Source organism: Nannospalax galili, unplaced genomic scaffold (assembly GCF_000622305.1).
Source record: "Nannospalax galili isolate Female #2095 unplaced genomic scaffold, S.galili_v1.0 scaffold596, whole genome shotgun sequence".
Classification (NCBI taxonomy): domain Eukaryota; kingdom Metazoa; phylum Chordata; class Mammalia; order Rodentia; family Spalacidae; genus Nannospalax; species Nannospalax galili.
The window spans coordinates 4,830,914-4,852,798 of NW_008340140.1; the positions used below are offsets into that span (position 1 = coordinate 4,830,914).

The 21,885-nt window shown below is 48.3% G+C and overlaps 1 protein-coding gene across 3 annotated transcripts in view; it reads left to right on the plus strand.

The window, feature by feature from the left end:
* Nfatc2 (nuclear factor of activated T cells 2) overlaps positions 1-20,513 on the plus strand; it is a 141,091-nt gene extending 120,578 nt beyond the window's left edge. For 2 of the 3 annotated variants that reach the window (XM_029564546.1, XM_008835148.2), the window contains exon 10: positions 17,781-20,513. In XM_029564546.1, coding sequence (XP_029420406.1) covers positions 17,781-17,836 — 56 coding nt within the window. In that variant the 3' untranslated portion in view covers positions 17,837-20,513. Of the gene's footprint in view, positions 1-10,511; positions 10,600-17,780 lie in introns of all 3 variants that reach the window. The other variant, XM_008835150.2, reaches the window with a different exon arrangement.
* The last annotated feature ends 1,372 nt before the right edge of the window (positions 20,514-21,885 follow it).

The following is a 21,885-nucleotide window of genomic DNA, read 5'->3' on the forward strand; positions in this document are numbered from 1 at the left end:
AATATCCCAGCAGCAACAGAAACAATTACCTGTGTTGGCATCACTCCAGAGTCTCCTCTCTCCTGAGGGGTGACAATCAATGGTGTCATCAAGGGTCACTAGCTGGGATTCACTTCCTCACTTCTCACCAATTCCCAGTCTGTTCTCCAGCCAGTGTGTGTGGTGTATGCATGTGTACATATTCATGTGTGTGTATATGTGTGCATACATGTGTACTCATACATGTGACCAGAGGGTCAATGTCTCCTGTCTTCCTCTGTTACTCTTTACCTTATTTTTTGAGACAGGGTCTCTCACTAAACCTTGAGCTCACTGATTTGGCTAGTGTGAGTGAACAGCAAGTCCTAGGGATCTGCCTGGTCTCCACTTCCCCGTGTGGGAATCGTAGTACCTGCCAACATGTCCAGTCTTTTTCCATGGGTGCTGGGGATCGGACCTCAGGTCTCATGTTTGTGTGGGAGACAGTTAACTGCCTGAGCTGCCTCTCCAGCTCCTTTTCTTTATTCTTGTGATTTTTCTCATGTGTTTGCATCAGGATTCAGCCCAGGTGAGTGGCTGCCTTAGTTCTAATTCCGTCTTAATCCAGATCGCTCCTCTAGATTCAATAGTGAAACCTTTTCTGAGGACACAGTTCTGTTTCGCATCATTCAGCTATTTGCTTGTGGAAAGGAACTTGAACTTGGTGGTTTATCCTGTAAAATGTCTCTTGGCCTGGTTTCTACCTCTGGTGTCCCCATGGTGAAGTTTGGCGTGCTCTTCCGTCCTCTAGGTATTCTGCATGTTAGCACTGTTCAAAAGGTGTCACAGTCAGGTTCAGTTGTCTTTGAAAAACTCCCTGGCAGGTGGTGGTGCATCCTGTTGGGAGGGGCATGACTTGGGGTGGCCTCTCTCTGGGGTGTTGGTAGCCTTTGCTGGCAGATGTCTCCCTCCACAAACTCCCTCTGCGTTCATCGAGGCATGGTGATGCTGTCTTCACATCCAGCCTCCCCTCCCTCTGCAAGCTGGAAAACTTCTATAAAGGGAAACTTCCCTGTGCCCACAATGGGAGAATTCATATTCATAGGAAAGTGGGATGAATGCCCAACTCCTCTCCTTTATTTACTAGTTTTAAAATAATAGTCAGTTCATTAGCATTCTTCCCTGGTGATCAATTAATCGTTTGTGCATTATTTATTTTATTTTGCATCATTATGAACTCATGGACCTAAACATAATTGATGTTTTAAGATTTGAATGGTTGTTTTGAGCAGTTCCCTTTGTCCCCATGGATGGAACTGATGAATGACTTCCTCTCTTTTCTTCCTTTGGCTTAGCAGTGTACTCTGAGGCTTTAGGCAGGAAAGGGTCAGCCTATGTATAGGCTAAGAATCCTCAGTCTGTCAACTATAGTAACAATGCAAACATATTAAGAACCCCAATACACACTGCCTATCTACACCCCTCAAATGTAAATTTAAAGTAGGGTCATGATTACCTTTGATTCCTCTGACTGTTTAAAGAATGCTATCTATAAACCTCTCAGTCATGCTTCTGAAAGAGGACGTAAAGCCTGTAGATGTGCCTCAGTGAATAGAGTGCTTGCCTAGCACGCACATAGTCCTCAGTTCCATCCCCAGCACTGCATCAGCTGGGCGTGGTGTGTATGCCTGTCAACCCAACACTGGAAAAAGGATCAGAAGTTCAAGGTCCAAGGCTAGCCTGGGCTACATGGACATTTTTTTTTTTAAGTCTTTAAAGAAAAAAAAACATTATTGCCAGGCATGGTGGCATACACCTTTAATCCCAGTAAAGGGGGAGGGCAGAGGTGGGCAGATCTCTGTGAGATCAATGCCAGCCTGGTTTACATAGTGAGTTTCAGGCCATCTGGGGCTACAGGGAGACCCTGCATGTAGTGTTTCCCATCAGTAGGCAAGTAGTTCTCATTTCACTGTGATGGTGGCCCAGCTGCCTCATCCATGGGCAGCTCCCAAACTCCTGGCATCTTGGGGCCTGGACTCAGCATGCCCTCTTCAGCACATCTTCCATAGCTGGGCATCATGGTCCACACTTTAATCCCATCACTCGGGAGGCAGAAGCAGGCCAGCCTGGTCTACATAATGAGTCCAGACCAGCTGGGGCTATAGGGAGACTGTCTCAAACAAAACAAAAGCAAAAAACATACATCCTCTTCCTCCTGCCACATAGACATCTCCCCTGCACTTCATGCTTGTCATCTCCTTTTCTAATTCCCTCAGTAGTGCCCTTTGCTTTGATGCTTGAGAACCTGATGCAATGGAGCCTTCTTCACAGTTTCGTGCAACTTGCTGTTGCCTCCACTTGAGGGGATTTCAATATACTGATTGCTGTAATTCATTCCTTTTCTCTGCCCCATAGTATTCCACCAGAGGGCTTATTTACTCATATACCACTGTTCCAGGTGCTTTTTCCTTGCTGCTGTCTGGAACTGTTTCTTGGGTGAGACCTGCCTATGGAGTTGCTGAGTATCTTGCTTAACAGGATGTACACCTCCAGCTTTGGCAGAAACAGAGGCTTGTCTTATGAGTGGTTGCACCAGTTTACACTCCCACCAGCAACAATACGAACGTCACTGACTGTTCTACAGTATCTTCTACCAACACAAATTTCCATTTCTTTCTTAACCGGTGTGTGTGGTAGACAGTGTTTTTTGATGATCAGTTTTGAATGTTCTTCAGTTAAATTCATTTTCTGAAAGGTTTGCATTCTGTGAGTGTGATTGTGGGTGATCCTTTCCAAATTCACTGGCAGCAGAGTGTCACCCAGAGCTTGAGAGACATCAGATTCCGAGACCCTGCCTCACCCTGCTGGATCAGTAGTGTTGACCTGCAGCCACAGGCTGTGCTTTTACAGATAGCCAAGGAATCCTGGGTTCACCCAAGTCTTAAGTGCCAGTGAAGGGTCCTTCCTCCCCTGACATCACTCATGCATTCTGAGACTCCCCTGTGTTATTCTCTCTTCACACTATATAATTCCACTTGGCATTGCCTGACATCACTCATGCATTCTGAGACTCCCCTGTGTTATTCTCTCTTCACACTATATAATTCCACTTGGCATTGCCTCTGCTGATAACCCACTGTCCCATTTGTTAAGACGCTTGTCCTTCCCCTCCAGCTTGTGCTGTCAGTGGCTCCCTCACATCAGGGCAAGGCTCTTCCTAGGCTTTCCCCCAGCCTTGACCCTGAGTCTGTGTTCAACCAATGGCACACTTGTGTCAACTGAGAGTAGCTGTGTGTTTATGGGATATGGTACAGGGCATCTCAGGAGTCGTGGCAACTTGCTAGGCTTCTTGAAGATTCCAGCACCAGCTGGCTGTCATCTGCTTCTGTACCCCTCATCACATCAGCTGTCAGTTCCCCAGAATTGTACTGAGTTTTAGAGAATTAGGGGGAAATGGGCATTTCCAGTATCAAATTATATATATATACATATATATATATATTTTTTTTTTTCCTAAAGCCTGCTCAAGGCTGTCTTTCATAGTAGAAGTAGCAGGGACTTGCTTATCCTTCCTGGCCACATGAACAGGGTCTACCTGCAGCCTGTCCCTAGGATTGGAATGATGGGCTTCATTTGGAGGACTGAATCCCCCATCTCTATGCATCCCAGGCTTTCTGAGGTCTGCTGCTCTTAAAACCTGTCCCCTGCCACTGTGGTCTTTTTGAGGGCGATCTCTAGCTATTCCCAGTTGGCCAATGAAATGGGCTCAGGATGAAGATGATCACAGGTGGGGAAATCATTTCTCCTTCTCCGGGTTGGGCCAAGCGGGAAGGGAAAGCTTAAGATTCTAGCACCACGGCTTTTGTCCCACCCCATCTTCTGTGTGGCATAATGTGCCCCTGGGCCCACACCTGGTGCTCGGTGCCCTAGGGGACCTGGTCCTTGGGAGCTTCTGGGCAGGACTTTACCAGTGCAAGTAGGTGAATGATGTGGCCCAGAGCTTGGGACACTGTTGTCTTATGTCCAAGAAGCACCAGTGACCACCATTTCCTGCACCTTTGCCTGATGGAGTCAGCAGTGGGCCACCAAAACTTAGGTGTTGTGTTCATTCATTCCTTCTTCCCTTCATTCATCTAACAGCTGTTCACTCTTTGCTGCTGGGCATGACACAGGGCACGGAAGCCCACAATCCAAACATTTACTACATTAACTCTGCTCTAATTCCTGCCAACACGGCTTGTCAGTGGCAGCCTTCCCTCACTGGGGTCAAAAGCTGGAGACCAAAAGCCAGCTAGGAGCTGGGAAGATACTCAGTAGCATGCTTGCCTGTAATGTAAGCAAGGACCTGGGATCAGAAACAAGTGAAAACCAGGTGTGGGGGTACCTATTTTTTATCCCAGTTCTGGAGAGGCAGAGACAGGTAGATCCCTGGGACTCAATGGCCAGCCTAGCCTAATTGGTGAATTACAGGCCAGGGAGAGATTGTGTCTCAATAAAGCAGGTGGACAATGCCTGAGGAACAACTCTGGAGGTTCACGTCTCTCCTCCACACACACCTGCACACACAAAAACAGGGTCCTTGTGACCTGAGCCACAGTGCCCCCTCCCAAAAGACCAGGATTTACAAAAGGCTGTGCTCCTAACTACATGCCCCTGGGGCCTGTTCTGGCCCCTCCAAAGCCATCTATCTTTGAACACTGGCTCCTAACAGGTCTCAGATGAGACAAAAGAGGCTGACATATGTCAAAGTATGAGGCTTACGCAGGACCTGTGCCATGATTCTCTCAACTCTCCAAAGGTGAACTTGGCCAGTGGCCACCTACCTTTCAAGTGGCGTTTCCTGTCCAGCCCCCCTCCTCTTGGTCCTTCAATGCAGCCAATGGTGCATATAGCTCTGGAGTTCTGAAAATATCACCCATTTAAGGTGCCGGGTGGGCATGGAGGACTGGCCCCTACAGCACTGTCCTATGTTTCTTGCACATTGTGGGACAGACATTTCTCCCTGAGGCATTGCTCAAGAGAGGCCACTATTTTGCCACTTGGAGCTTGCTCTGTGTAAACTGATCTGCCCCCCTCCCCCATCGCATATACACACAGGGCAACATGTCGCTGCCCAGTTAGCACCTTTGCCTTTTACTCGAAACTGGAGTCTCAGAACTGCTGTGTTTACTCATCCTGAGAGCTGCGGACAGTTTGGAATGAGGCATTTTTCTCAGAAGCCCCAAGCCCTCGCACATAAGGTGTGTGTCTGGGTGTTGGCTGCTGTTTGCCTCTGGTTTGCAGCACTGGCTGACTCAGAATGCTATTCCCTGTGTCAACATGGTGCAACCAAGGACTTGAGATGGGGGTAGGAGGATGTGCGACATACCTCTGACCCACCCACTCTGAAGATGCAAGTAGCTCCCAAGTGGATGGTCCTTTGAAGGAAGAAGATGGACATGTGTGTGAAAGATGTGGTCTGGGAGCCAGCCATCTTCTGTGGGCTAAGAAACAGAGCAAGCAGGTTTATGCTTTTTCTTTTTGCTTGGCATCACACCAACTATATTCATTCCCATTTTACAGATGAGGAAACTGAGGCTTGGGGCTGAGAAAATTGGTTCTGATACTCAGTGACTGTGGCACAGAGCGCTCACGGGGTCCTTGGCCACCTTTGGAAGCACATTGCTCATGTTGGCTTGTTGATTTCCCTCTGAAGCATGAAGTTCGGGACAGCTATTGTCACCCTTTACAGAGGTGGCACAGGGACGTTCTATGAAGGCTCAGGGCAGAGCTGAGATTTGGACCTCAGCAGTCTGGCTACTAACAGTGTCTTCCCATGATGCTTTTCCCCGGGTATGACTCCCCAGGCTGGGTGACAGACTACACACTTCTGGAGGCTGAATGTCCAAGGTTGGGTTCTGTGGTGGGGCTCTGCCTGTCTTGTACATGCCTGCTCACTGTGTCCTCAATGTGAGACAGACCACTCCCTAGGGTCTCTTTGGAGAGCATTGATTCCCCCATGGCAGCCCCAATTTTTTTGTGATGTTTGGTGTGAAACCGAGGGCCTTGTGTATATCAGACAAGCACTTGATCCCTGAGCTGCAGCCCCAGCCCTGGGGGCCTCATCTTCAAATGTCATCACATGAGGGAAGGGGGTCAGGGTTCAACATATGAATTTGGGGATCAGACCTAGTATAGTCCATGGTGAGGACTGTCAGGGGAAGGGTTTGACTGAGTGGATGAATCAGGTATAGAGGCTGTGTGTAGCATGATCTTGCACACACGTGTGTGCACACACTTACACCCCTTGCTGGCTGCTCCAGGCATCCCTTGAGTTATAGCTATCAGGGCAGGGCCTGTAGCTCATTCAGGAAGACTTATGATTCTTGGATCCTGTGGCCCTTCTTTCCAGTGAATCAGGAAGGTAGGAGAGAGGCAGGTATTTTGTGGGAATTGGAAGACTTGAAACACCCAGGACAGAAACGCAGGTTTGGCAGCAGAGAACATGATGTAGCCAGAGTATCTGCTAATAGGAGGTGGGCTTTGGAAGTATGTGGACATGCGTATAGGGGTGTTGGGGACTGTGTTGTAAATAGGTTGTGGCACATATGGGAGGACACAGAAAGATCCAGAAGGTGAACTTATGGGAAGGTCAGAAACTATCTAGTGAACTGACATTGGAAGGCAAGGTCTGTTGAAGCCAAGTTAGGAGTTGGGAATCTCCTTCGGGGAGGGGTAGGCTATGTGCACTTCCAGCCCTTCTCCTGACCCGGCTCCTCCAGCTGGAGGCTCCATTCCACCTCTGTGCACATGCGCCGACCTGCAATCTCAGAAGCTGTAAACCAGGCCTTCAGAAACCCTCCAACGCCAACAAGAAGAATGGCTTCCCGAACAATCAGCTACTTATTTCATTTGTGGTCGTGGCTGCTCTGTGGGTTTGGATAGCTGCTTCCTGAACACAGGCTCCTCACAGGGCCTGGTGCTTTGCATCCGGCTTTGTTGTGCAGTGGGTTCTGGCGTGTTTACTGTGTAGCCTGGCTTCTTGCCGAGTCTGGGGTGGGCCTTGAGTGCAGCCTTTCTGGTATGTTCACTCCACGGAAGCCAGCTGGTCTCTTGATTGACAGGAGAGTGTTGCTCAGAGGCCAGTCCTCCAAACTGGAAAACAGACCCCAGCTGAGGGTGAACTCTCAGATTTATTTAAAGATTCTATGTTCTTTTATGAGTGTTTTGCCTGCATGCAAGTAAGTGCACCATGTGCATGCCTGGTGCCTGTGGTGGCCAGAAGGTGGTACTGGATCCTCTGGAACTGGACTTAAGGATGGGTATTAGTTACCATGTCGGTGCTGGGAACTGAATGTGGGTCCTTTGCAAGAGCAGCCAGTGCTCTTAACTGCTGAGCCATCTCTCCAGCCTCATTAGCTCAGGTCTTGACTTTACAAAGACTCTTCCAGCGAGGGTGACTGAGAGCAGAAATGGCCACAAGGCATTTCTCCCCAGGCTTCCAGTCTGTGCATCTGAATGTGGAGTGTTGAGATGTCTGGGAGCAGGCTTTACCCTGTCCACAGGGGACAACAGAGTCATTGATCTGAGGCCGCCTTTGGCCTGCCTCCACGAAGGACAGGTACACAGCATTTCCTGCCATATCCTGGTCTATCTACACCTCTGTGCATGTGACTCCAGAGTCTAGCAACACCTTGTGTACTCATGAACCATTCCAAGCTGCATCCTGAGTGTCTGATTCACAAAGTTCAAGGGCAAAAGATTTCAGAAATGCTATGTCCTTTGTAGGTTTCCAGTGGAAGTCTTGTAGGAGACCCCCAAACAGAGCAGTGAGTCTAAGACAAGAGGTGGCCCTCTCTGGCTTTGGCTCTCTGGAGGTTGGTTAAGCAGCGTGGAGCTCTGCTAAGCAATACCTCTTGATATCCCTCTCCATATTCCTAGGAACTGACCAGAACCCTCCTAGGGGTCAGTAGAGCCTCCTTACTGTTTGACCATGTGGGGAGACAGAAGACTAGTCTTGGTTGTCAGTTGGAACCGGGGACTGTAAGTAGGCAGCATTAGTGTGAACCAATAAGCATTGTTTATGTCACAAAGTGTCCATATCAGATTTGTGTGACAGGAAACTGAGGCTCCCTGAGAAGTCATGTGAGAATTTTACAGACTTACTGCCACAGGGCTTTCATTCTAGAAGCTTCCAAAGTTAGTACCCTAACTCTACTCTGAGGACATCTTGAAGATCTTTCAAATTTGGGAAGCCTTACATGGAACTCCCTGGGGCCAACTCCTGGATGATGAGGCTCCCCAGTTCTGAAGAGGGGGATGCACCTATGTCTGGAAGGCAGAGTTGGTTCAAACCTGAAATAGGCTCTTTAGGAACCAGTGGCTTTGCAGGCAGCTGCTCTCTTCTTTCTCTGCCTCAGTAACTTGATCTGAGAATGGGAATCCCACTCATCCCTGGAGCCCACTGAGAGGCTGCAATTGAGCTGCCTGGCTCTCACCATACAAAGGGATGGATGGGGGATTGGAGGACCAGAGTTGAGTGTTAGGCCTCAGTTGGATTGAGAGAGGCCCTTCCTCCAGCTTCATGCCTCTGACTTCCACCAACAGCAGGTGAGAAATTTCATGACAAGCAGGAAAGTTGTGTCTCTGCATATACCACCTCAGTGCGGGGCATTGCGTTTCTGGTGTGACACACCCTCCTTGGCACCAGCTTTTGAATCTAGTGAGGCAGACCGGGCGAGGCCTCCTGACCACAGCACTAAGTGGTTTGGTGCTCTGGCCAGGTGTTAAAGGCTTGATCCCTGTGCTTTCTAGTCCAGGATGTGACCTCGAACCTGTGCAGGCTGTTGCTTCCTCTTCAGGGCCAGCCTAGCTTGGTGTTGTGGGAATACAGTGAGACCATCTCAGCCATGCAGCATTGCCAAGCTGTTTTTCTAAGGGCAGCAATGGAGAGAGGGGAGCCATGTGTTCTAAGTTACAGTAACGCTACTTCTGCTATCCAGTTGGGACCCACCCTGGAGGCTGAGGCCAGGCAGCAACAATAGAATTATTTAGTCTCTGTCCTAGAGTAGATCTAGAAGCATATTTATAGAGCCTGGACATAGATTGTGAGCAAACTGTCACCACATCCTAAGCTTAGCCATCCACATCTCCCATGGTAGGAACTAGTCTGGGGATCCATCAGTCAGGTGCCTGCGGCCTGGGTTTGATCTCTGGCACCGCATAACGCAGGCATGCTGGCTGGTGCAGCCTGTAATCTCTCTTGGGAGGTGGAGGTAGGAGGATCAGAAGTACAGGGTCATCCTCAGATTCACAGTGAGTTGGAGAGGAGGCACATGGAGATTGGGAAGATCCAGGCACTGACTTGAGCTGTGCAGTGGACACCCTGTCTTAACTATGCAGTTCAGGGTATTGACTGAGCTAAAACCCTAATGTGGCCGTTGTATGGGTAGGATAACACTTTAACACCAGAAGGAACACCTGAAAACATCTGCTCTGCTTCAGAGAGGGGCTATCACAGTATAGGGGCTGCCTCAGGCTCCTGCACTGCTGGAAAGCAGGCACCTTTGTCTTAGGAGAGGCCAGGAAAGGTCCTCACATCACTTACCCCCGCCCCGCAATATGAACGGCTGAGGAGATGAGGTAGGTGTCTAGCACCAGGTCAACCTGAAACCAACTCCACCCCAATCTGGTTGGAAGTTCAAGCTTGTCATTTCTGAAAAGAGCTCCTGAGAGCATCCTGCCCTCAAACATGAGGCTTCAGGGAATTCCCATCTCTCCTTCAAAGCAGATTCAAGTTTTCTGCTCCATCACCCCCACCACTTCCCCCATGAGAAATGGAACCCAGAGTGTTCAGAGGCCTCAGAGACCCAAAACTGTTTGCATCAAAGAGGACTTGGGCCTTACAAGTAGCCTTCAGAAAAGACAGGGAAGGTGAAGGCTCAGAGCTATGAGTGGTGGACAGATTGAACGACAGGAAAGCTCACTCTAATGGAAGAGAAAATACTGTAGACAGGCTCATGAAACAATGGCTCTGGCTTCAGTCTCTTTGGATGTCTCCATTGCTCTGAGCAGCAAGAGGCTGTGAAGAGAGTAATGTTCAGGTTATGGATAAACAGGAAGAAAATGCTCAGCCTTAGGAATGCAGGTCACCACTGAGGTGGAGGCCGCAGTAAGAAGGGATTTGCAGTAGATGGACCACTGGTGGGATTCTGATCTTCTTTAGACTTGAGTGGAAGCCAGCTTTATTTTACCTCTGTGATTGACCACAGAGACTGCAGCGAGGGGCCTCTGGTGTGGCTTAAAGACACACACAGCCTCCTTACGTTGCTAATACATTCTGACCTCAGAGAGTCCCACTCATCCCCAGTTTTTTGCACGAGTGATGCTGACCCAGGTTGTTGGTTCATTCCAATATAGAAACTAACATGATATAGAATTTGGCCTTAGATTGCAATCTGAGGGTTAAGGTCTCTCCTGGGTTCAGAGTGGCTGGAAATAAGTTACAAGTGTGCTAGAATTCAAAGGTGACTTCCTATTTTCTTCTCAAAAATGGTTTTGCACATCTTTTTCAGAGCTGATAGACACACACCTTAGCTGGATACAAAACATATTATGAAACAGAGTGACTGTGATCTTTGATCCAAGAAATCAGAGTGAAAGGTAATCAATTCTTCTGCTATTCCTTGGGTTCATCAGCTGTGTGCTTGCTTACCTGGAATTCACTTTTAAGTCAAAGAGAACGCCACGACCCCAATGTCCTCTGTTGCCAAGAATCCTCACAGACGCTGTTTCCAGCTATTACAGGCTGGGCTCCCCAACTTCTGAAGTGGGCAGCCCCTGGATTCTCAGCCTGTGAGGTGGGGGTGGAGAGAAGAGGGGTGAGGGCTCAAGGGCTTGCATGCTATCCAGGGGGACCCCAGCATTCTGCAGGACTGACTTGTGGGGTCAGAAGCTTGTCACTTGCTTCTTTTTGCTCTTGGATAGCACTGTATGTGTACCTGCTGTCCACCAGGAGTCAGGGCTCTGCATTAAGTAGGGCAGACACCTAAGCAGCTTGCAGGAAATGCCCGTCTCAATCTCACGGCTCAGGGTTCTGGCCCCTCCTGCACCTTGTCATGATGTTGGACATTGATTTGTACTGACCTGGCCCATGACCCAGGGTAAGAGTGTGGCTTTCACACCCTGCTCAGCTTTAGCCTCTGGGGCTGCACAGTCAGGAAGGAGCAAGCTTGAAGGCCCTTTAGTGATATAGTCCCCAGGGAATAGGAAGAAGGAACTTTTCTGAGCCTTGCCTTCTGGTATCCTTTATTGCTATGTAATCTACTGAACTTTGCAACTAGCACCAATGAACTCCAAGGTGCCCCCAGCCAATTAAGCTGGTACTGTTTGGGCATGTGGCCCAGGCTTGCTGGGTCATAGCTGGCTTCCCAATACTCTTGGCTCAGTGAAAGCAGGTCTCTTAACCTCACAGGCCAGGTCCAGAAGTCCTTGCAAAATCACACTGAAATCCTAGTAAACATAGTGGTCAGAAGCCATGCCCACAATGTGTACAGCTGAGCTGGTTGCTCAGACCCCCGTCTCCTAGAAGACAAGGGTGGAAGGCACCCCAACATCTGAATGAACCCTATATGGGAAGGCTGGTGCTTGGCCCATCCCCTGCAGGGATTCTCAGTGCTGTCATAGTCAAGGACACCAATCACACCAGTGATCTCTTGCTGAGCACCTGCCATGGCCTGGGAATAAGAATGATAAAAATGTGAGATGGTCATGTTGAGAGCTAAGTTCCTTACAGGGTGTCATTAAAGGATAGCACTTTGTTCCATGCTCCGTAGCCATCAACCTACACATCATCCATCACAGCCCAGGGCTTCGAGCTACAGGCCCATCATGGGAGTTCTGTTTTCACTGAACCTGTATGATCAGGCCTGGCTATATTCTTCCAGAAAATTCTCTTCTAGGGCTCTTATGTGTCCAGAGCCCAGGGAAGAAGCAAGGCAGAGGAATTTTGGAGTAGAGAAAGAACAGCTCCATAGCTGTGTCGTCAGATAACATCTCTGGGTTGTGAGTGACCAGAGGGCCCAGTCCTTCAGGCTAGAGCTGTTAACTTGGCTTAGAGAAGATTCCCCAGGAGCAGGTAAACAAAAAGAACATAAGGTTTCCTCCTGACCTGGGGTACAACAGAGCCCCGGGATTCTTTGATTTGGTCTAGAATGCAGTCTCCCCCTTCCTGTCCTGGCTACAGGAGGGTGTTTCTGGCCACGGTCTGGCCAGACTGTGGGGTGAGCTTGGGAAGAGAATCAGTGCACCTCTGCCTTTTATTCTCGCTGAAGTTCCTACAGTTAAGGGCAGATGGTCTGTAGGAAGAACACTCCAAGAGTCCCCTGCTTTGTACCTCTGGATAGGGGTGACCCCCATCTGTAATCTATCTTCAGCAAGCTGAAGTTTGAGAGCCTGGTGCTCTGATAAACATAGGAAGCCTGCATGTAGATACCTGAACTTTCAAAGAAATTGCAGGGCAGAGTGAGACATACCAGAGGTCAGTTCTAGTGTTTGGAACTTAACCACTACACCAGCCCAGACACATTTCTTGAGCAGTATTATTAGAGGGTCTGACTCCCCCAAATTGCTACACCCTAAAGTAGGCAGAGAAAATATCCTACTTTTTTTTTTTTTTTTTGGATCTCTGCCCTTGACAAACTGTGGTGCTGAGGCCTAATCTGGCTTCTAGACTTTTTAAATCCTTCTTTTTTTTTTTTTTTTTGGATCTCTGCCATTGACAAACTGTGGTGCTGAGGCCTAATCTGGCTTCTAGACTTTTTAAATGAAGTTATATTGGAATACATTCATATCCACTTGCTTACCTATTGCTTCTTTAATAACAGTGAAGCCCCAGCACCCACAAGACTGAAAAGATTGCCTACCCCTTTACAAGGTCCTTTTGGCCAGTGGCCCAGCTTTGCTGTATGTTTGCAGCCATTTTTGTTGATTATGGAGTTGTAGCACCTCTTTGTGTGAATGACTATCAATTACATTGAAATTATACCATAATTTTGATGCATTTAAAATCTGCCCATCTTTGTTTCCCAGTGCCAGCCTTAGGGGTCAGGTTTAGAGTCATCCCGAGGTTACAGACACCTTTACCCTCAGTCCTGTCGCTAAGGATGATGGGGGTCAGGTGCACTGTGGACTGTATCTCACCCCCATCCTGGTCTGAGAATGTGGCACTAGCTCAGGCAAATCACCCGCCTCAACCCCTGTCCACTGTAACTCAGAGCCTTTTCCTAACCATGCACAAAGGCCAGTAATGATCCTGAGTCCCCAGAAGGAAAGAGGTGAATACCGAACCTCAAAGACCAGGCTTTGGCCAGTAGAGTAAGCAGGTTGATACAGTCAGCTTTGGATCCAATTCTAATCCCTTTTTACTGCCTGTTTCTACTGTGTCTATTAACAGTGTGATCATTTTCTTTGGGTTTAGGTGAGAATTAGTAGTCCCCCTGCCCTGCACCGGGTTGCCGGGCCCATCCTCAGAAAATGTGCATGGTTTATTTTTTTGTGGATAAAGTGTCCGGGTCTGTAATACCCATCCAGTTTTCCATCTAAGAGAAAACCAGGTCCCTTAAACTGAATGAGCTATGCTGATAGTATATGCATTAAGCACCTGCTGTGTGCATAGTTCTATGCATGGTACAATCCAGGAGATTTAGACTGCAATACTGGCTTTTAGGGGAAGTGAGGCTAAATGTGGTGCAGGAACCAGGACAGATAGGGAGTTAGTTCTAGACAGAGGGTGGTAGAGCTCTGTGAAGACATGCTCATGGCTTAGGGTTAGAAGAGGCGGTAGTTGGCAGAAAGGAAATGCTCAAATGATTTGTTGGATGAATAAGAGGGGATCAGACTCAGACCTCTGAGTCACCCTTGGAGCCACACCCAACTCTGACAGTGGGACCTATAGTATCTGTAGCCTTTCTGAGCTCTGTATCTTCTGTGCAATTACTGAGTATTTCCAATATCCTGGGGCATAGGATGCAGCCAGGCACGCGAGCACACACAGCAGTAGTGAGTTGCCAGGAAGGGAGGGTGAAGGGAGAACCAGAATGCCCAGCATCCCCAGATGCGAAGAGTCTGTGCCCAAGCCATGGGTGTTGTGGGTGGAGGGTAAACGCTTAGAAAAGGCAGGAACAGCATGAGCCTAGGAGGGACAGAGTCTTGGAGGTGTTGTGAATTGGCAGAATGGAGGTGGGGGGCAGATGAAGGGCAGGGTACACAGGAAGGCAGGAGTGAGGTCACACAGGGACCATCACAGGATCACAGGATCCTAACGGGAAATTCCAGAAAGCAAGTGAGGGGTTGGCTCAGCGCAGGAGTTTTAGATACAAGAGAGCTTAAATGTAATGAGAGATGGAGTAAGGAAGATAGAGGGAGGACGTGGTGGCCAAGCTGGATTCCCTCCTTAAAGGAGGAAAGATAAAAGGTGAAAATCCTGGCAGGCGTCATGGGCTCCATCCAAAGGGCAGCAGGCTCTCCTCACCTCCACCCCAGTGCTGCCCCCGCCTCAGAAGGGTCATTTGGACAGAGCATCTGGGTAGAGAGCCCAGAACTTGGAACCCAAGCTTTTAGCTCAATGTAGCACCATGCAGTTACCATCCTCTGCATGGTATGTCTGTTCTAGAACTTTCTCTCCATCTGCCTCCAGGGGTGCAAAATGAGATTTTTAGAAAGAAGAATTCCTTCCCAGAGAGGTTGAACCCACCACTCAACAATGTAAAGATCTAAAAGGGAAGCATTGCTGAATTTTCTAGGTGTGCTTGGAAGGGAGCTTGAAGCCAGTAGGAAACATTCCACACAGAGAAAAGGGGACACCATCTCTGTCTGCTGGAGAGATCACCCAGCCTCCCAGCCCAGCCTTAGCCCTGCACTCTCCAGAGGGAGGTGACCCTTGGTGAGGGCCCACAATGCCCACAGCAATACCTACCAGCTATTTTTAGAAAGCCCAGGCTGTGGAAAGTTTCCATAAGGGATTGACCACTGCAAGGCTAAGAAAACAGGAAAGCCTTTGGAACCTGGGCTCTGAAAAGCTGCACTGACACTGCCCAGCCCCCAGCATTCAGCATTTTACTCCATCCATAAAGAGCCGGCAGTTTATCAGCCCCCGGCAGGGCTGCATGGGCGGCACTGGGACTGGATCCTTCTTTTAACTTCCCATTTCAGGCCTTGCAGAGTCAGCAGGTACCTGGAACACAATACCTGCCTACTTACAGCTGACTGTATGAGTCCACCCCCTGGGGTCCCATGAACAGAGCCATTTCCACACCTTGGAAGTGTTTGTTACACTAAGCTTCCTAGACATATAGGACCATGATCTCACACTCTGGTCCTCCAAGCCAACATCTGCTTTATGCTGGGCACTGCTATCTTTGACTTGCTTTATCTCATCCAAGCTCAACAACCTTAGGAGACAGTAATGTGTTTGGACCCAGTTTATAGATGGAAAAATGGAGGCACAGTATGGTTATGTCACTACAGCAAGGCTCACAATCAAGGACAGAGGTGGTATTTCTGATCCTGGTTCTCTGACCCTAGAACTTCCCACTCTCACATAAAGCTGTCAGCATGTGCCTGTGTGACAGTGAGCTGAGCCTGACCTTCTGCAAAGCTCTAACCTTAATGACTAACAGCTGTTCGAACACCATGCACCAGGCTCAGGATTGGTGCCTCCCATGTTTAGCACCCTCACAACAACCCTAAAAGTCCAAGTGTCCGCACATACCTATAATCCCAGCAGAATAGAGGATTGGCCAGCCTGGCCTGGTCTATGCAGTGAGCTTTAAGTCAGCTAGGGCTACATATCAAGATCCTGTGTCAAAACAATCAAAAACAGATGGGCGTGGTGGTGCACACCTTTAACCCCAGCATTTGGGAGGCAGAGACAGGCAGATCTCTGTGAGTTAAAGATCAGCCTGGTCTACATAGTGAGTTCCACACCAGCTGGGGCTACAGGGAGACCCTGTTTCAAAAAAGACAAAAAAAAAAAAAAAAAAAAAAACAAACCCAAAACAAAAAACCCACAGAACTGGAAAGATGGTTTAGTGGATAAAGACACTGCCAAGCCTGACGGCCTGATCGATTCCTGGAACCCACATGGTGGAAGGAGGGAACGGACTCTTGCAGGTTGTCTTCTGACCTCCACATACATGCTGTGATACACCCCCAACACAGAAGACAAATATATGTTTAAAAAAAAAAAAATCTAAGAGAGATGGTTCAGCAGTTAAGAGCACTGACTGCTCTTGCAGAGGACCCGAGTTCCCAGCACCCACATGGAGGCTAAGAACCATCCATAATTCCAGTTCCAGGGGATCCTATGCCCTCTTCTGACCTCCACGGGCACTGCATGACATGAATACACTTACATACATGCAGGCAATATACATGTAAAATTTTTTAAAACCTAAGAGGAGGGCCTGGAGAGATGGATCAGTGATTAAGAGCACTGATTGCTCTTTCAGAGGACCTGGGTTTGATTCCCAGTACCCACTGGTAGCTAACAATCATCCATAATTCCAGTTCCAGGGGAATCTGACACCCTTGCCTGACCACCACAGGCATTACACGACACAGGTACACACTTACATGCAGGCAATACACTCCTACACATAGAGTATTTTTTAAAATCTAAAAGGAATAGTAAGAGGAAATCACATTGCTATGATTTCCACTTTAAAGATAGGGAAACTGAGGCACAGCAGTCAAGTCCCACAGCCAGTTGGGGGGGGGATGGTTGAGAGGCAAACCTGACTTAACCTGCTCTTTAAAATTATGACAACGAAAATCCTCCTTGTTATGGAGTCACAGACTCATCCAGGCAAGGGGCTTCTAGGAAGAAGCATCCAGACCTCAGAGAGCCCAGCTTGAGAGGGGAGGGGCTTGGGCAGCCTTCAATGTCAAGTTTCCATGTCTAGCACTTCAAAAAACCAGCTCAGATGAGAAACTGTGGAGGTTATGGGGAGAGACCCCTCTTCCACCACAGGACCAGTGGACAGCATTCCACTGAAGATGCACACCTGCTTTAGAGACACTCTGCAGCCTCCCATGTGAGCTGGAGCTCAGAGCAGCTAATTAAGGGCTGCTGAAGGAAGCCTGTGGCCAGACCTGCTGTGCTAAGATCTCCCCGCCCCATTCCAGCAACTCACCTTAGATGAGCTACCAGTTGGCAGAGCCTAGCTAGCTTCTCCATGCCAGGGGCTGGCACCATGCCCATGGTTTCCATTAGCAATCCATACATACTTACCAGGGAAGGTGACATGACATCCCAAGCCCCCTGAGGATCCCCTCCTCTCCTGAAGCAGGATCTTTGAGTCATGGAGGATATCTGGTTATGCTGGAAAAAAAAAAAAAAATAGAACTCTCATTTAAGTGAATGGCCAGTTAGCTTTGACTATGAAGTCTCCTGGTCCCCCATCACTCTTGCTGCCTTTTTAAGGGCTCCTGTTTTTTTTTTTTTTTAAATCAGATGTTGTATGGTTGTACATGCTAGGTGCTTTTGTGGACGTGTTAATCACCGAGGCAGTTTGGTAGACAGAGGGGCTCAAGTGCATAAATTAACAGATAGAAACGCAAGGCTGCCATGTGAGCAGTTTTCACTCACAGATCTATAGTGCAAGGCAGTGTGCTTGGGGGAGATGGGGAGGCAGTGACATGACTACATATTTAAACTGTCAAATGTGTTATCACAAGAAACATGTGTTTTAAAGAGTAGCTAGACTGTGGTTCTAACCTGATGCTTGATTTGATGGCATCTCATGTGCCTCTTTTTAAATATTCTTTTTTTCTCTCTCTCCTAGTTAATGAAATCATTAGAAAGGAGTTTTCAGGACCTCCTCCCAGAAATGAAACATAGATGCCACCTTGATAGCCAAGTGCATTCCATACCTGGATCCCCCCGACAGTTCCCCTTCCGTCTCCGACCATCTCCAACTGGAACAGTGTGTGTGGGCACAATACCGGCTGGTGGTATAGAAGTCCACCGTCTCTCTAAAGTGCATTTCAGCTGATGTTCCTGGTGCCTGGATGAAACAGCAAGTTTTTGCCTGTTGACCAAAGCCACATTCTGAACGTGACAGGATGCCCCAGCTTGCCTGAGCCCTGGGGGACAGGCTAGAAAACAGAACTGGAGGTGCTGTGATTAAGCTGCAGCCCTGTGTTCATTTTCCCAGCTCACAGACATGGATCCTCACCCTTGTGAAGAAGGGTTTTCAAATAGAGCAACCAAAAAGAACATGGCCCAAGAGTCTGATTCATGGACTCAAGATCCCCAAATCTCTGTAGGGAGTGAAACTGGACCGTTCTCCATGCCCCAGCTGGGCCACAGCAAAAGCTTTATTTTGAAATTTTCTCTTTCCAAAGCCAAACTGCCTTGCCCAGACAAGATCACCTTTTGAAACTTCTCAGTGTTAAGTTATAACATGTATCTGTTTTCTGCTGTTTTTTTTTTTTTCTCTCTCTCTCTCTCTGCTTCAAGGAGCCAGCCAAAGAGGCTGCAGGCTGAATTCCCTCAGCCAGCTACTCTCTAACCCTGTTGCCCATGCCAGAGCTAACGCAGTGTCCAGGACTTGGGGGAGCCAGCCCAGGCTGCCCACGGAGGGGACCTGCTAGGCTACATCTTTTGCACTGGCTACTTCCTAATGCTCTGCTTCCCTGCCCTCCTCCCAGCAGAGCCTCCTCCACTAAGGAGCGGAGGAAGAACTGCAGGTCCTTCCATTGACTGTTGAGGAACCACAGAAGGGCTAACCCAAACCAAGCAAAACCTGTAGGTGCTTCTGTTAAAATGCCTCTGTGTGATTCCCATCAAAATGAAGCTAACGGGCTGAAATCTCCCTCTGCCCTAAATTTGAAACAGGGAAGTACAAGCTTTGCCCTCACTGTTCTGACTTTAACCCCAGTTCATTGAAAGCCCCCATCAGCCTCAAAGTACTATCTCTGTAAGTTGCAGATCTAACCCAGTGCATGCTTTAGCATGAGCAAGCTCCACTCAACCTACAGAATTCTCTGCGCTGTTTCTCTGCCCCAGGCACACTGCAGTTCTCCACAGTCTTCCTTCCCTGGTGCAATTTTTTCCCCCTTTTTTCCAGCAAAGCCTTCAGACTTGTGAGCAGGAGACTTTTTATCACACAAATGTGTTTCTGCTAACTTTTTCCGCAAACACTCCTGTGCAAGTTGGGCCCTCTTCCAGCTGTTTTCCCAGGAATCACACCAAGTAGGAGTGTCCTCCTCATTTGTGTATAGAAAGCCTGCACGCAGAGCAGAAGACCTGAAAAGCAAGCCATGACCGCTAGCTACCCTCACTGGCCTTCTTGTCAAGGTTCTCTCAAGGCAAGCCTTCCTGAGAGCTGAACCAGGTGTGGCTGGCCCTCCAGACAGAGGAGCCACGGGCACAATTTAGCCCGAGCAGGAAAAACTTGTGTAACTGCTTAATCAATATCTAATGTTTCTTTTCCCTACAAGCACTGGACTTCTCCTCCACCTATCCCAACCATAGACCTGAGCAAAATTCTTTTAAACACACAGAATGTCTCTAAGAAGTGGAGCGCTCTGCAGGCCAAATGCTTTTAACAAAGAAGGTCCCCTCTACTGGTAGCTCTATGGACAGGGTTTTCTCCCCAACAATACTGACTTACACTATACTGACTTCTCTGGGGAAGGAGAATGAGGGTTTGGTGGACCATTGGTCTTCACGTGCCCTGGCTGTCAGCTACTTTTTGCACACGATGAAATCAGGCCTTCCTCAGATATCTGAACACTTTACCCAAGTGCCTTCCTGCTCTGGTGGCCAAGTGACTTGGCTTCAATGTTCATTGAGTGAAAAGGGGCTAATGCATTTTCCTTCAGCTGCTCCCCATGTGAGCCGAAAGGCTTCCCAGTAGCTGGGACTCCTGGACCTTGATGTGCGCATGTGTGAACCATGCAAATCACCATCCCTGTCTCTAAGACATCTTAGCCAGATAGTCTAGGAAGCACTTTCATAAACAACTATACCAAATAACCAAGGAAAGAAAATAGCATTTGTTTTAAGACAAAGAGGCCAGAGAAAGTGTTTGGGAACCGACAGCGATCAAGAAAGTTTAGTCAGTGACAGATGGTGGGAGGACACGTCACTGGGAGAGATTGCTTATGAACTATTTCCAGGATGGGAAGAGACAGTTGGATGCCTGGATAGGAAAGATGAGTGTGTCACGTGTGGGTCAAAAGGGTCGAAGCTGAACTGTGTGCTTGTTACATCCACAGTGACATTGATGGAGCGAGCATCCTGGCACCCTGACAGCTCCATTTTACTGAATGTAATCCATCTATAAATTCTGCACCTCTTTCTGGACTGTACAAAGATACTGCTGCTTGCTAATATATAGCAACCCAAATTAGTGTGCTATTAAATTTTATTTTCTTACCTGTATTTTTATGCTTTTTACCTGCCCTCAAAATATCGTACCGCTGTTGGGAGTTTAGAAAATATTTATAAATGGTCAGAAATCTAAGTGTCTCTTTTTACACACACACACACACACACACACACACACACACACACACACACACACACACACACACACACACGGTGAAGGGCAAGAAAGATGGCTCACCAGTTAGGAGCACCTGCTGCTCTTGCACAGATTTTTCTGCAAGAGAAATGGTATATTCTTGACATTTCTTTTCATTAATCATTCCAGGAAGCAAAAGGACCCACCTTGGGACCCATCGGGCACCTGACTAGAAGACGGGGCCTCAGGATAAGAGGGAAGGGGACTTTGTGGAGGAAGAGAGTATCTTTTTCTTGAGAAAGATGCTTACTCTTTCAGCCTTGAGCCTGGGTTGTCACCGAGAATAATTGTAAGCGAATGGTCTAGTTAGTGGTTTTGATTTAAGGCACAGAACCCTGTCTTTTTATGGACTTTGTGAGTTCCTACTGACAAGATCCTATGGGCAGGCTGATACTGGCAGAGCCAACTACATAGAATCCTGGCAGGTGACCCCATATGCATTATCCAAAGGACCACTTTTTTTTTTTCCAGTATAGGGTAACAATGGATGAACTGAGCAGGTTCCTTGCAAGAACTGGGACATTGTGTTCATATCCAGTAGCTGGGCAATCCATCGTGACCAGCCAGCTTTAGCCACTGCTACACTGTACCCTGGCCAGGTCAGAAGCCAATGTGCTCTGATTGTCATTCTGAACCAAAAGGAGGCTGAGTAGGTTTCTTTTCACACCACAGTGCCTCAGCATTGACAGCGTCAGGGGACCACTTCACAACTGTGTTCATTTGGCATTTTACAAGAGGCACAAGGATGGCGGAGCTAGGGTAGCCATCTTGAATTCATTGCTGGAGGGGCAGCCTTTCAAGGACCTGACAAGTCTTCACCTTGGTGGTGGTGGTGGGGGGCGTCTCTAAACCTAGAGCATCAAGCCACCTGAACGTAAACCAGCCTACTGAACAGCAAGTGTTTTCCTGTGACCCCACTAAGTGCTTAAGAACAGCAGTATCGTGTTCTACATGACCAACTTTTCTCAGCTTTTCCAGTGCCTTGACTGACAGCTGCCATTGCTGTCTTAATTCAGTTTACAAATTAACTCTGGCAATAGACAAGAGAATGCTTGCCTGAGCAGGCCTCCTGGATATCACAGTGGGATCCTGGGAGCTAGGAGGGAAAGAGTTAACACTGTCTCTACACAGCCCTGGGGCAGACCAGGATAACTGCCCTGCTGGTTCAGGGTTTGGATGGACTGGGTACAGATGATGCTGTTGCCATGGGAGCAGGAGTCCCAGCATTCTAACTGGCCTGAGCAGACACGTCTATGGGATCATGAGTCTAGCATCTAGGATAACTTATCAGAGACACTCTCTTGCCCCATCACCTCTGCAGCTCTCAGAGGGGGAAACAATGCAAAGCCCACCCAAT